Here is a 14,763-nt window from a genome sequence, read left to right on the forward strand (position 1 = left end):
AGCTGCACTGCAAACTCCAGTCCATCGATCGTCCTACTGCTGGCTCTAACATGAMAATACCAAAGAACTTTCCCATTTTTGCATAACACATCTGAAATGCTTTGCCAATTTGTAGAATATTGACTCATGCCCAAGTTTTTTTTACATACAAATGCCGTTCTGGGATAATGCAGCATATACTGCCCCATTGCTGATACAATTATGTTCTGTTGATGCTGTTATGACTTTGTTTTTCAGATACTTGAGTGTTTATTGAAACAATTGTACATGAAAGCTTAAGATAGAATATAGAGAAAAAAGCATCAAAACCACTCAATGCTCTTTGGAAGAAAATACTACCATCAAGAGATATCTATTTTTAAATTATTTTAACACATAGTGGTTAAATGAAATCACAACACACCACAGGCCTTTCTAGCACTACTGAACTGCTCAGCAAGAAGGCACTTGCTGCTCAGGAACTTGACTTTTAGAAAAAAAAAGAAGTGCTCACTATTAGAAAGCATATTTCAAGTTAATTGTACAGAAAAGTAACCACTTTAGAAGTGCCAWATAGTATATAAAACGAGGCAGTGACAAATTTCATTTCTGTTTTTTATTGTGTTCCATTTGAAATAGCACATTAAGACAACACAAGTTTTCTATGCATATAGCTGTATATACATGAGTGAATATGTGTGTGCATGGCACAGCTAGCTGAACCAATGTGTTAAAAGTATGTACTTTCATACATAGTTAAAATTATTTGGTCACATTTTTTAAATAAAATGGAGAGGCTAGGGGTGGGGATTAATATCTAGAAAACTCAGGCCAGACCTAGGTCCTGAGGCAACTTAGAAAAACACAGACACACACACACACTCATGCACACGAAAATGAGCCCACTACTTCTGCAGTCAAAACTTTCTGTGTTAGAGTATGGTAAAACAGGTGAAATGAACACACTACTGGCACAAATACAAGTGTTCTCCTTTTGTTTTGATGTCTCAGAGAAATAAGGCATATGATGCAGCCACGTGTAAATTGCAATGGATCTGTCTGTTTCTATGCTGGTAAGTGATTTTGCACCTAATTCAGAACCCACTGGCCTGTTTCAAATGTGCTTATCACTGGAAATTCTTGATTATAGTTATACTGCCTGTGTTTAGGTCAGAGATACCATCAATGCCTCAAACAGATACACTCCTAAAACACTTCTAATCTATCAATCATGTGAGAGAAATCCACAGAAAACCAAACTTAATTAGCCCCACTATTCATGGAAGTATTTCAAATAAGCTGAGCAGCCAACTACGTAAGTCGAAAGTACCACCAAGTAAACCCACTCCTACATTTTATATTTTGTACTAAACCATAAAGTCACTACAGAATGTTTTGGGTTGGAAGGACCATAAAGGTCATCTTGTTTCAACTCCGTGCCATGGGTAGGAACACTTTCCACTAAACCATGTTGCTGAGAGCCCCATTCAACCTGGCCTTTAACACTTCCAGACAGGGCATTTACAGCTTCTCTGCGCAAACTGTGCTAGTCTCACCACCCTCCCAGTAAAGAATTTTTTCCTAACATCCAATCTAAATACTGTCAGTTTAAAGCCATTCCCCCTTGTCCTGTCACTATATTTCAAAATGCTGGGAAATGCTTCCACAGTAGCTGGAACATTTAGAATTATATTCCTAAATGGAAAATTTCCAGCCTGACATGCTGTCAAAAATAAAATTAACAATCCCTTTATGAAAAATATTTTTATGATCTTGCCAGTCTRTTTCTTCATGTCCTCTCACGTGTTAAATCAGGCTTTAAGTGAATCTCTTAATAGTCTTTGCCTTACAAAAAATATCCTAAATAATGGAAAGTGAGAAATAAACAGAACATATTACATGATGTGTTCACGTTGTTCACTTAATAAATAACTTTGTACTGATTTAGGATGCAAGTTTTCATGTGTTAGGTGACTTGGCCTTTGTTGATCTAAACTTAACTTCTGTCACTTAGGGACTGTAGATGGTATTACAATAAATTTTCCTTCAGCAGCTCAGTTGCCTTGCTTTAACATTACACTTGCAGACTTCTTAATTATCTGTAAATGTTACAACTTCTTCAACTGTGGCAGTAGAGACTACATTTGACAGTCTAGAAGTGTATTTTGGGGAGCCTTGACTCTCTTCTGAATAATGAGGCAGATATATCCAGCTTAAGACAGCTTTGTATCCAGGTGGCACAGGCAGTAAAAACATGTCTTCTCTAATGCATTTCTAAAAACTTGCCTAGTGTTTGAGAYGAGGGCTCAGGAGAGCAACTTCACATGTTAGGTGATGTCTGTACCAGTGGCAATAACTGGGGAGACAATAAATAGGAAAATTTTCTTTACCTTGCTGCTGTAAAGGTCCCATTCAGCCCATATAAATCCATTAAAAAATCCATTTTCCATGGTGATTAGGACAACTTTGGCCTTGGTCTTGCGTGAATATTATTTTGGTGAAACATTAACTTAAACAACACTACAATTAAAATACTAAAGCTCTGAAATCATGATTGCTAGAGTTCAAGTTGGCCAACACGTAATTCTTGTTTCAGTTAGTGAAACAGCTCCGCTCAAAATCCAGTTTTGATTATTCATAAAATGCCACCAAATTCACACCAGTGACAAAATCTTATACCAGAGAGTTTCACAAGTAAGAATTTTGGTTAAAAGACTTTTGAGATTCTTACCTCCACAAGTGTTAAATGTGTCTCAAATCAGTTGCTCTCCAAATGCATCTCATCTCTTACTATTTCTGCAATAAGATTGACAGCTTTCTGTTGTAACTTTGCTTTTTAAAGAACTTATAATTTTTGAGGTTCTGGTGGACAAAAAGCTGGACATGCACTTAAAAGGAATGGAGCCTGGAAAGACAACCATGTCCTGGGCTGCRTCGTAACTAACCTGGTCAACAGGTTGAAGGAGGTGATTCTGGCCCTCCGCTCTGATGTCTTGAGACCATCACCTGGGGTTCTGTGTCCAGCTCTGGGGTCCTCAACACAAGAAAGACATGGACCTGCTGGAGTGAGTCCAGGAAGGCCTGCAAAGATGATCACAGGACTGGAGCACCTCTGCTAAGGAGATGGGCTGAGAAAGCAGTGTTCGGTCCAGAGAAGACTGGAGACCTTAGAGCCCCTTTCTAGAGGTGGGGTTGTAAGAAAGAGGGAGAATGAGTTTTTACACAGGTAGACAGTGGTAAGATCAGTGGGAGCAGTTTTAAACTAAAAGGGGAATTRGGATAGATGTCAGGAAAAAGTTCCTTACTGTGAGGGTGGTGAGGCACTGGCACAGGTTGCCCAGGAAAACTGGGCAGATGCTCCATTCCTGGAAGCCCAGGAATGTCCATTGAACAGGATCCTGAGCCACCTGCTCTCATGAAAGGTATCTCTGCACACGGCACAGGCTTGGAATGAGATTAGCCATAAGGTTCCTTCCAACTCAAACCGACCTGTGATTCTATGAAGCGCCCTCCTGGGTTTCTCAAAACGTAAAGCTTGAYAAAATACCAACAAATGTAAGCATTTTCTGCAGAAATACTATTTGTTTAAGCAGAATGCTCCTACTTGTTTACAGCTCACACATAACGATCACGGCGCTGCGTTTAAAACCCCATGATTTACGAGAAAGCTGCTGCTATTCCATTTTAGAGACGCAACTGATTCCCAGCGCTCCTTTGGGAAGGGGTATACAGGCACATCCCCTTGGGCAAATCCASACGGTGAGAAGTGCTGGGATCAAAGGACGCACACCATTCGGCAAACCGGACACACATTTCCCTCCGGCGAAGCGACTCCGCCCCATCCCCCACAGAGCCGCTCCTGCGCTCCGCGCCCACGACGGAACACCAGCCTAGCAGCACTTCCGCTCTCAGCCCTCACCGCCTGTGCGGCAAAGGCAAAAGGGAGGGTGCGGTGACCCGCGCGCATGCGCACACCGCGCGCTCCCCCCACGGGCCKCCGCGCTCTATTCGCGCCACGGCTGGACCGGGCGGGGCTGCTCCACCCCTGCGCCCCTCTCTCCTCTCCTGGTGCTCCGGCGGTGCCGCGCCGCACGCGGAGATCGAGGGGAGGTTCAGCGCTGGGTGACCTCCCGTGTCACGTGGCCGGGGTCGCGGCGGTGCCCTGGCCAGGACCGGCTGCCCCCACGGCGCCTGACAGGGCTGTCGCTGAGGGGCCCGCGGGCCGTGCTCCCCTGCAGGCGTCTCTGCCTTCTTCGCTTGTCCCCAGCCAGAGTGCGCGGAGCAGGGTGGTCGGTGCTGTCCGCCGCGGTGCATTCTCGGCATGCCGGGGCCCATCCGCGCAGGCAGTTGGTTAGCCAGCTCAGACGGGCCTCATCGCAGCTGGATCCCGGCGTGACCTCGGCGTGCGCCGAGCGGGAGCGGCGAGCGGGTGGATTTATGTGCTGGGAGCGGGGCCGGGCCGGCCGGGCGGCAGCGGCGGCGGGCGGGGCCGGCGCGGGCACCATGGTGAGCAGCGATTTGCGGGGCGCGGGTGCGCCCGCGTCCCTTGGCACAGGGCTGAGGTGCTGCAGGCCCCGGTCTATGGCTGCGGGGACAGCTCGGATTTGGGCGTGTGGGTGGCAAGGAGGCAGCGGAGTGATTGTAATTGGTGCTAACGAAGGGAACACCGCGGCGGCTGCTGCCTTCCGCGACCTTACACGACACTTACACAACCACTGCCCAGTGGTTGTTTCCTTATTTGGGAAGTAGAGTGAGCCACTGTACTTTGTGTTCTGTAAAGGGGTTAGGATCTCTCTTTATAAATGTACAGGATTCTTCTCCATTAGCTACCTGACAGGAGGATATAATGAGGTGGGGGCTGGTCTCTTCTACCGTGCCTGCAGTGAAATCCAGGGAAATGGCCTCAAACGGAGACACGGGATATTCTGATTAGATACTAGGAAAATAAAAATCAGTTTTAGGTGGGTAAGCATTGGAATAAGTTGCCTGGCGAGATTGTAGAGTCACCGTCCCTGGAAACGTTTAATAAATGTTTCAACCTGGCGCTGGGKGATAATTTATAGTGGTTCAGGGATTACAGTCGCAGTTCTGGGTTGACATTTGGCCTTGATGATCTTAAATTCTCTTCCAGCCTTGATTCTGTGAGTGACTGTCTTGTTGCCTCTCCTTAARTCCCTTGTGATGTAGCGTCTAAGTGGTCTCGGATATATTTAGAAGCATTTGCCAGACGCTTTGTTGTTCATTACCTCCAATTTCTTGGTGCTCTGACTCATGTTACAGAGGCCATGTGTGCTGTGGCAACACACGAGTGTTGTAATATCATAGACCATTTTGTTTTGGAAAGGACCTTATGAAAAAAAGTGCCACCTCAAATTGTTTTTCACAACGAGTGTTTCAGCACAACCACAGTTTATTGGGCTGAATGTAGTGCACAGTAAGTGACCTTGTAAGATAGTAGAAGAAGAATGAAGTTTGACTGGTGTAATTGCTGTGAATGATGTGACCTTGTTTCATATATGTTGCTTCAATGGACCAGGCTAATTATTTAATGAATATTAAATGTTATAAAGTTACCTCATTATGAAGATATGCTGAATTTTGTGTTTAAGTCTTAGATACTGTTTATAATACTGGAGTTGATTGAGTCAGCTTTTAACATACTTATATTTGAGATCCAAGAGCAGGGAGTGCAGGTATACATATTAATACACAATAATATATTTCTCTTTTATGTGATCGTATGACTGTAAGTGTCAATATGTCATTTTAACTATGACGCCAATGTTTGTTCATTGAACTATGTCTTGAGAAATGCACTTTACAGTTACATGTTTGGTAAAATCTGCCTTTTAACTGTTCTCATAAATGTAATCATTATTCCACTAAAGTACTTTTAAGATTTTGTCTTATGGAAGGAAATGTATTTTTTCTTTTTTCTTTTTTTTTCCCTTTTTTTGCCATAGGGGTTTGAATATTTAATCAAAAGGTCTTGAGATGCTCCTCTCATTTCTAGGAGTCCATGAGTGCTATGGTCTAGTATTGGAAGCTACATTTGGAAAATTACAAACAAACAAATCTTCCTTTCAGTGTAGGTGAAATTCCTTATTTAGTGAAAGTGCTTAGTTAAATTAATTGAGTGCTTGCTTGTGTTACCTAATGGTGTTGAAAGATCAAGTCCAGTTTTCTTGGGTGGGCGCTGGCAGTGTGGGCAAATGATCTTTCTGTGTGATTCCGTGATGTATGCAAAGGCAAAAGATGGTAGTCTGTTTCTATGGTGTTTGGAAGTTGTATTTTCCAGTTCTAAAGCAATAGGAGAATGAAATGTTTATCAGTTCCTTTTGTACCAAGAGGCTTATAAATCAAGTTATAAACATCAACTGCTGCCAAGCTGGGACTGTCAGGACTCATCTGTGCAGTTGCAATGCCAATCAGGCCATGACTAAACTCTGCACACGTGTCTTAATACTTTGTAAGGCCATGGTGTTTTAGGCGTTCAGCAAAGGCATTGAAGACTTTTCACTTTTTATACTTGGAATGATTCTTGTAATGGTAGAGCCTTCTCTTTAAAAAGCAAGTGCTCTAGAGTGGGAACTTCCATATTTCCTACTTGTGTCATTTGTGGAAGTATTGAGCAAACTAGATTTTTAAAATCTTAGAGTAGTAATAATGGAATATAACCTTTTTCCTTTGTGTAGTAGATAATTTATCTGAACTAGTTTTGATTTAGTTATAATTTAATAATATATTCCATAGATATTGGGGTTCACAACAATAGATATTCTGTATTGCCTTTTCAGTAATAATGATAAATCTGCATTTTTAGAAGTGCCCTTGTTCTGACCATGAGATTTCTGTAGSAATAACTTGATTTGTCTAATGACCCTTAGTTCTGTAATCTTAGTGCTTAGAGAGTTCAGTGTAAAAGAAGCCAGGCTGTCAGATGAAATGCAGTTCACTGACTGAAACTTAATTTTGGTTTTAGAGAAATCTCCTTGTTTCAAAGGGACTCATGTGTTGCTGAGTCTTTCCACTTAGCTGTTTATGGCTCTTCTTTGAGTCTGTGGAAAGACACTGGTCAAGAGAGAAGTGACTTTTGGGTGCAAAAACCTCAGTGAGGGTGAGCAATTGGGTAGTAGTCTTGAACTCCTTGTGTATTCTTCATGCCACTTTATGGATCTTTTGTTCGTCTCTGCTGTGTTGTAGATGGTGGTAGAAGCATGAAAATTCTAATTCAGTGAAGACTTGGTCACGAGAAGAGAAAAAAGTAAAAATCTGAAGTTTGAAGAATTCTCTTGGCATTAGATTTCTTTTCCAAAATTAGCTTTATGAATATTTGATTTTTACAAATCATAGGATTTGAACTGCCTTGTATTGCTGACTGTCATAAATACTATAGGTTTTTTATAAAAGTCGTCTTTTTCCCAGGAAGCATTCATTTTAAGATGTTGCACAGCAAGTTCACTTTTCTTTGGCCATCTCATGTAATACTTTCTACTGTTCAGGAAACAATTTTGAATTGCRTTTAGGTTTCAGGAGAGCACTGTCTTGCTTTTGCAAGCTGCATCTTTGGCTTGGACATATACATATGGAGAGAAATTTGCATATGGAGAAAAATTTATGTGTGGAAAAGTGTCATTTAACAGCAAAAGCAATAATGGGTCAGCTACTAAAAGGCATTTCAAAAGAGTTATTGGTTTAGCGTCAGGGCTTTACAAATACTGTTTTGAAATTGCAGGAGATAAGACTATTATATTCTACCAATCTTGGTGGACGCTACTTATACAATACCTTTTGCATTTCTTACTTGAAAATTCACAGCAGTGTTAGTATGTTTGTGTGCTGCCCCTGAAAGATGTTTTTATGCCCTGTATTAAATTTTTAGAATACTCAAGTGCAGTGGTATTACTATCTTATTTTTACAAGACTTGCCACTTTAGAAAGTAAGCAGTTGGCATTAAATTCCTGAAGGTGAAATGGTAAACGGGATTCTGTCGGCTCTTTTTCAGTCATGCAGCTGTGTTCCTACTGCAGTTCTGTTGTGTACAGCAATTGGCTTCACTTCATCTTGTAATGGAGGAGATGGTTATTGTTGAAGAACAGGTAGTTTCAAAGTCCTTTGTAAAGCTTGGTGTTTGAATTAGTTGTAATGTGTAGATAGGTGATAAAGGGAAGAAAAGATGGAAAACCCTGACCTTCTACTACAGGTAAGGAGGAATAACCTTGGGCAAGGTCATAATTAGGAGACTGGCGTGGTTTCTTTGCATGATACAGTCAACCTTGGCTATATTTGTATTTCATGTTCTATAAATCATTTAATCATGAAAAGACAAATGTCCTTTAGGTACTTGTAAAACTTTTTTTTTTTTTTAAACTCTGATAGTTGTTGTTGTTTTGTGAGTGCATTTAACGTGTAGATAAGAGTATTGTGATCTTATCTTAGTTACTTACTCTTAGGTGTTTTTTTTTTCTTCATAATCATCCATTCTGTCTCCAGGTATGTAATATAAAAAACTGTGAAAACCAAAGTCTAGGTTATGCTTTGTTCAACTTTATACTGTTGCCTTTTAACTTTTATACTGTTGCCATTTTTTTTTCCACTAATTTTAAGAAATCTGTCAATCTTCACTTTAATATAACTGCTAACASTACTGTTGTGGACCACTTAAGCGTTCTCTGCAATGTGGGTTGTTTTCATGTAAAGTGTGCTGGGTTTCACCAAGGTAAGAGTGCTATGCTTACTGGAGGATCTGGAAGTAATCAGATTGCTCAAGTCTTGAGACACCTCTCACCAAATATCTTCCTCAGTGGCAGAAACACAGCTGGACCGTAATTCATTAGACAGTGGTGTTGCTACATGGCTGTAGTATTTCCGTTTCCTACTAGCCTGTATTTTGCAGAGAAACTGACTTACCTAATAGTCTTTTCTTTAGTCCCCTTTCTTCCCGGCTTTAGAGAGATTAAAAGAAATGTCTCTGACCAACGGAATACTGAACTCTCTCTAGTGTCTTGAACTTAGATTTCAGATTCCAAGCTGCAAAGCTGAAGCATGATAGGATAATGGAGGTATGTGGAATCAGAGTGTTTAAGGCCTTACAAAATGGTTTAAATTCCATGAACTATTCTATAACTGCAGACACTTTATTTAATTGGTGCAGCAGTTCCTCATCTCTTCATAGGTGCGTAGTGCTTCTGTTAGTCTTGAGTCAACCGGATCACTGATTCTTTGCTAATTTCTTTACCACAGATCAGGTGGTGGGTTCCAGGATTTGTTTACTGGGGGCCCTCAAAACCCCCTGTGGTGTGGGCTTTGCCATACCACATCTTCTCCCTCAGGCACATATCATACTTCATTTCTTATACTCTGGAGTTTTAAAGTTGTAGATTTCTGAGTAAAATCTAAACCATGTGTCCTCTAATTTATACTGTGCAAGTAGAGGATGTAAAATGTTGGCGGAAACCAACACCTAGTCTCAGTCAATGTTTTTGAAATGAGTGGTTTTGAATTTAAACTGATATTAGTGTAAAGGGAAGACTTAGAGTATAGAGGAGACTGGATTTAGACAGAGTCTCAATTGATTTGGGGATGGAGGGAAAATGTGTTCTGGTGTTGTGATATGGGGTAGTTTGGGTGTTGTAGATTTTTCTGGAGTGAGTAAACATGCAAGTGGAGTGTACCCAAGTCCAGGCAAAAGGGTAGAGTTCGCAAAACATTGTGCATGTAGCATGTTGATTTGGTTCACCATATCACCTACTGTATTCCTGTGATTTGTGTTCTTGGCAGATTGCGGAAAGATTAATGCAGTGGATTTTTAGAAATTTCATGTGACAGCTTTATTAACATATTGCTTGTGATTATTGTGATATTAACATATTGATTACTGACCTTCAGGAATTGAGAAAAATACCCATTTAGGGCATATATATCCATTTTTTAATTGCTTGTAGTATGAAAAATACCTAAAGAGTATTTCCACCACAAAATCAAATTTAAATTTAAGTTTAGAGATACCATTGGTGTTTTAGGTTTGGAGGTTTTTTTATGTGTCTTAAAACTCACTGGGTTATTTTCATTTGTACACTGAAATGTTTGTAGGTATTTTTACTTTTAACATACAGCAGTGACTTTATGGGAATCAGCACTATGAATTTCTGCCAGAAAGGGGTAGACGGGGTACAGAAAGGCGTTCACTGGCTAAGAGAAATATTTTCTAATGTGTTCTGGTACAACTTGCAGCCTTTGCTTGAGTAAGGAAATGAATGTCTGTTGGTGAACTTTTAAGTAGTCTCTTGGATTGGAAGGATTTTAGCTCTCCTAGTGGGCCTACTGCCCTGTATAAAAATAACTGCCTCGATTTGCATCTTTTTCCCTCCTGTTTTCTTGAGTTAAGGCAAGATTCCCTTACAGATAGGAAGCTCTAGGAGCAGTTGAAGAGACATATTGGCACCTGATTAGGCTGTGCTCCTAATAAAAATACTATCCTTGAGAAGGATTAATGTCACTTTACTCTGAGAGGGTGAATTCTGAGGATCGTGGCTTAGTGGAGAGGCTAGATGAAGGGGCAGTCATTTCTCTCTTACATTGGGTGGAAGTGGTTAGGCTTAGAGTGAGGTGGTCAGAATAAACATCTGATTTTAAAATACGTGATTTATTTTGTACTTGAAGAGTATATACTTTCTTAGCAATTTATTAATTTAAGTATAGCATATATATTATGCATGCAGCTTGTAACATTTTCCTTCATTATAAGTACACTTCCCTTAGCTAGGGAATGGGTGGAATTGGTTTTTTATGCACAGAACCATGCATAATCCTTAAAAAAGGTAGTGTGTTCAAATACGTACAGCTCTCAGTCCTGATCTTGATTCTGATCTCAGTGACACGGAACATGAACATAAGGGAGGTCTTACTTTCTGAGGCACCTCAAGGAGTTAATGCACACCAAAGGCGGCGGAAGGCAAAGAGAGTCCTGAGCACTGAAGAAATTTAATGGTCTGTGACCCCCTCCTAAGGTGTTGCTTCAAAGTATGAAAAAGTTGACAAGTTTTTGTGAGATGTGTGGTAACATGTTGAAAGTGTTTATAAATTCTTAAAAGACAATTTGTGTTATCTTGATCTCCTTCAAGCATGTTGTATTACTGGTGATAGTGTATATCTGTAACTACTTTAATCTGCCTGTGTTGTTTTGTTGTTTTTTTTTTTTTTAATAAAAGCATTATTGACAGTTCCTGTATTATAAAAAAAGGAGACAGCATTGAAGGGAGAAAAGAGCAGAACTTCCCTTACTGCAGTATTTAAGATGAAAGGTAGTACTACCGAGAGGGAGGGGGAAGGTTGATGAAGAGTTGTACATTAACAGCTTTTTGCATATATAACAGCAGGTGTTGATAGCATGAATTTGGCTTGTATGACCATAGGACTCACTCCTGAGGTGCAACAACTGCTAGGAAGGGACAGTATCCATCTGGCCAAGTGGGACAAGCACCTCTTTGCTGATGACCTGGCCAGATTGGTATTTAGACTAGGACTTAAAGAGGACATAGGTAATGACTCACAGATCAACAGGAAAAAGTGGTGGACTGAGCTGGTAAGCAAAAGATGAGCGGGATGTGGAGAGTATTCCTTGAAGACATTTAATCAGAGAAGCTAGAAACCCACACGTTAGTAAACACAAAGAAGAAATATTTGTACCTAGATAATGAGGGCAGCATTATGAGGGGGAAGATCTTAGACCTCTTCAGGAAAATTAAATGTGGTGACAGGGGAAGTTTGTGATTGTAGCAAGTTTCAGGGGATTTTTTTTGTTTGAAAACCACTGCAGAAGTCTGATACCATCCCCCTCCCCAATTCCTCCTCAGTTATGTTATGCCTYTTATACGAGTATTACGAAATTTATTTTTTAAAAAAGATACTTCATAATTTTTCTAAAACACATACTGACTTGTTATTAATTTACTTCACAGGGTGTGATAGGTATACAGTTGGTGGTTACCATGGTAATGGCTAGTGTCATACAGAAGATCATACCTCACTATTCTCTTGCTCGTTGGCTTCTCTGTAGTGGCAGGTAAGATAAGAAACAATTGCTGTAGTGTGTGAATATGGTCATGCAATTGTGCATCGGAGTAGTAACAGTAAACATACTAATTTAGTTAGGTTTTTTAAAAAATAATTGAGTTAGTAAATTTATTACCACAGCATTGTGACTCATAATTTGCAGGCTCAAGGTAAAAAGACACTGTTGCTGTAAAAGAACATGCTTGTTTGTTGCTATTAATTGTATCAGTCATAAAATTAACTGTTGTTCAGCTCCTATATTAAAGGTACAAGGTAGATCCTTTAATATTAAAAAGCTAATTTAGTTACAAGATACTGGAGAATAAAAGAATTTTTTTTCCTCTGTACTGTTTCTATGTTGTTGATAATCCACCTCCTGATTAGCCTTGCATATGGTTAGGTATTAATTAAAAATTCTATTTTTTTAAATACTTCATAGAGCAGGATTAGTATAAGTTTCTGTATACTATTTCCTCATAACAACAGATCAGACAGACTTAATGAGTTGCAAGGGGAGCATTTGCTGTGTGGCTGTATCCATAATAACAATGGAAAAGAGCAGCTGTTTTGAATCTAAATCAATATGTTAAATATTTAAAAGATCATAGTCACTGTGTTTTTTTTTCATTTGGTAAGAGGAGCACTTTGTATGATTAGAATGTAGTGTGCTGTTTTTTGTAATTGTTAAAATTTTGAGAATATCAAATCCTTACTTCCTGATTTCTGAAGGAGTATCCTTTTTAATAGTCCTATGGAGGGCATTATTGTTCAAGTCTTTCCATTGACTTTTTTCCTCTGCATCTCATCAGCTTGTTCTTTTTTAATCACCCAAATTGCTAATTAGAAGTGACTGTAAATGTTGTTTAGAAGTGTGTGAGGTATAACAGAAAACAGTGATTGTTAGGTAGATAACACAAACAGTAATCATACTCTTAATTGTTGTGTGAAGTTTCACTGTTGACCGTATTGGCAGGGTGTTGATCATGTTTCTTGTGCTCTAAAAAGAACATTACATTAGTGAATATGAAACTGCCTACCATACATTTTTAAGGTATACTGCCACAAGAGTATTTTTATCAGCAGTTATCCAAATGACCCGTTGAACTTTTTGTGTTGTATTTAAAAGATTGATTTAAACTTTTATTTGAAAATTTAAATCTCTAATTGCTCTTCTGAAATAGTTTCTCAGTATTATGACCATGTTCTTCAATCTTGTGGAGTTTGCACTCAATGTACCCTTGTTTAAAGGCATGCCATATCCCAGTGATAGGCAGAACTTTATTGTTCAAATATTTTTAAAATCTATTTCTCTGTTTATCTTTGTGTATCTGGAGATTGATAAATACCTAAAGCAGGATTTCAGCACTTGTGCTTAGGTAAATCTGCTCCTACTGAAGTCAATGGGAGTCTTATTGCCTTGCATGTTAATAGCTGGAAAATCTCATTGTTGATTTTCAGTATTCTTTTATTTAGCTGATAAGTATTTTAGTGCATTGTAATTTCAGGCACTCTGAATAATCCCCTGTATACAGTAATTGCATAAAGAGTCAGAAATAATGCTGTGTTCCAGAAATAAAAACAAATCAGAAGCTTCACTGCAACAAAAAACTAAATTTTAATGGCAGAAAGAAAAGCAGTTATTTTCTTAGTTAACTTGACAAACTGTATTTTATCTTTAACCCTTTTTTTTCTTAGTGCTGTGTTTTTGCCAGTGGTATTTTCTTTTGACAGATCTGTGTAGGTGAGGTGGTAGAGGGTTTTATACCTAAGTGTCCTGGTACAGGCACACTCCTAAGCAGTCCAGCTGTCTTGAGAAAAATTATCACCTGTTCTTCTTTTCTTTTGTTAAAGGACTTCAATAGTCTTTGGTACCCAACAGTTGTTTTTAAGTGATTTGTTTTGAATGTTTTGTTTCCAGAGGACTGGCAGGCTTTTCAAAGCAAGATACTCTATAGATAGCCCTTGCTGAATGGGAGGGAGTATAAACATCAGATAAGACAGACCAGTTTGTTTCAAGATGCCTGTATGTGTTTTTGGAAAGTCTGTTAAAAGAAAACATGGACTTTTTAAAATCCAGAAGAATTCTTAGGATAGATAGACTTAAGGTAATTACTTGTTAGTAGAATACACTGGTATCATTGACTCTTGGAAAGCTATTTACATAAACTTGTTAAGTAATAAAAACTGTTTCAATCAGTGCTATTTTCAAATCTTGAATGTAACTAAATATATTTACTGAAAGAATGGGCAGCCTAAATATCTACATAGGCCTTGCATTTTTTTTTCTGATTAAACATTCTCTGCCAAAATGTTGCTTTTTAGTCACTCAGCTATTTAAGTTACTATATTTTCAAGCCATGTCAGGAAGACAGGAGAAAATGGATGATTTGTTGTGCATTCATTAATGACCTTCATTCAAACTAACTAGGTCATGTCTCTATGAGTGTTGCTTTTCAGGCTGACTTGCTTATGTCAAGGTCACAGGGTAATCAGTTGTGGGATTTAAGTTTTAAACATACTTAAGCTGAAACACATGTAAACTACTTTTTATTAGCTCTATCTTTATGAAAATGTTTATGAAAATATCTTAGAGGTTTTAATGCAAGGTGTTTGTAGAGTTTATCAACTACAAGATACTGAAATTCTTTATCCTATTAGTTGTAATTAGCTATCACTTGCAACATAGTTCTGTAATACAATTAAGAGCAAATTTTGGGTTAATTCGTGGT

General features: G+C 39.1%; 1 protein-coding gene and 1 long non-coding RNA gene across 3 annotated transcripts in view; one reads left to right on the forward strand and one right to left on the reverse strand.

The window, feature by feature from the left end:
- Positions 1 to 575: 575 nt before the first annotated feature.
- On the reverse strand, positions 576 to 4,017 carry LOC130582908 (uncharacterized). Its single transcript, XR_008966371.1, has 3 exons — positions 2,925 to 4,017; positions 2,711 to 2,775; positions 576 to 2,335 (listed from the first exon to the last, which is right to left on the reverse strand). It is a non-coding gene; the product is annotated as an uncharacterized LOC130582908 (long non-coding RNA).
- A 333-nt stretch (positions 4,018 to 4,350) lies between these two features.
- The window catches only part of TMEM161B (transmembrane protein 161B), a 34,202-nt gene continuing 23,789 nt past the window's right edge, over positions 4,351 to 14,763 (forward strand). For both annotated transcript variants that reach the window (XM_057381879.1, XM_057381880.1), the window contains exons 1-2: positions 4,351 to 4,485; positions 11,941 to 12,044. In XM_057381879.1, the coding sequence (XP_057237862.1) occupies positions 4,417 to 4,485; positions 11,941 to 12,044 (173 nt within the window). In that variant the 5' untranslated portion in view covers positions 4,351 to 4,416. The remainder of the gene's footprint in view (positions 4,486 to 11,940; positions 12,045 to 14,763) is intronic.

This window comes from Malurus melanocephalus, unplaced genomic scaffold (assembly GCF_030028575.1).
Source record: "Malurus melanocephalus ecotype Western Australia unplaced genomic scaffold, MMel_1.1 scaffold_538, whole genome shotgun sequence".
Classification (NCBI taxonomy): Eukaryota; Metazoa; Chordata; class Aves; order Passeriformes; family Maluridae; genus Malurus; species Malurus melanocephalus.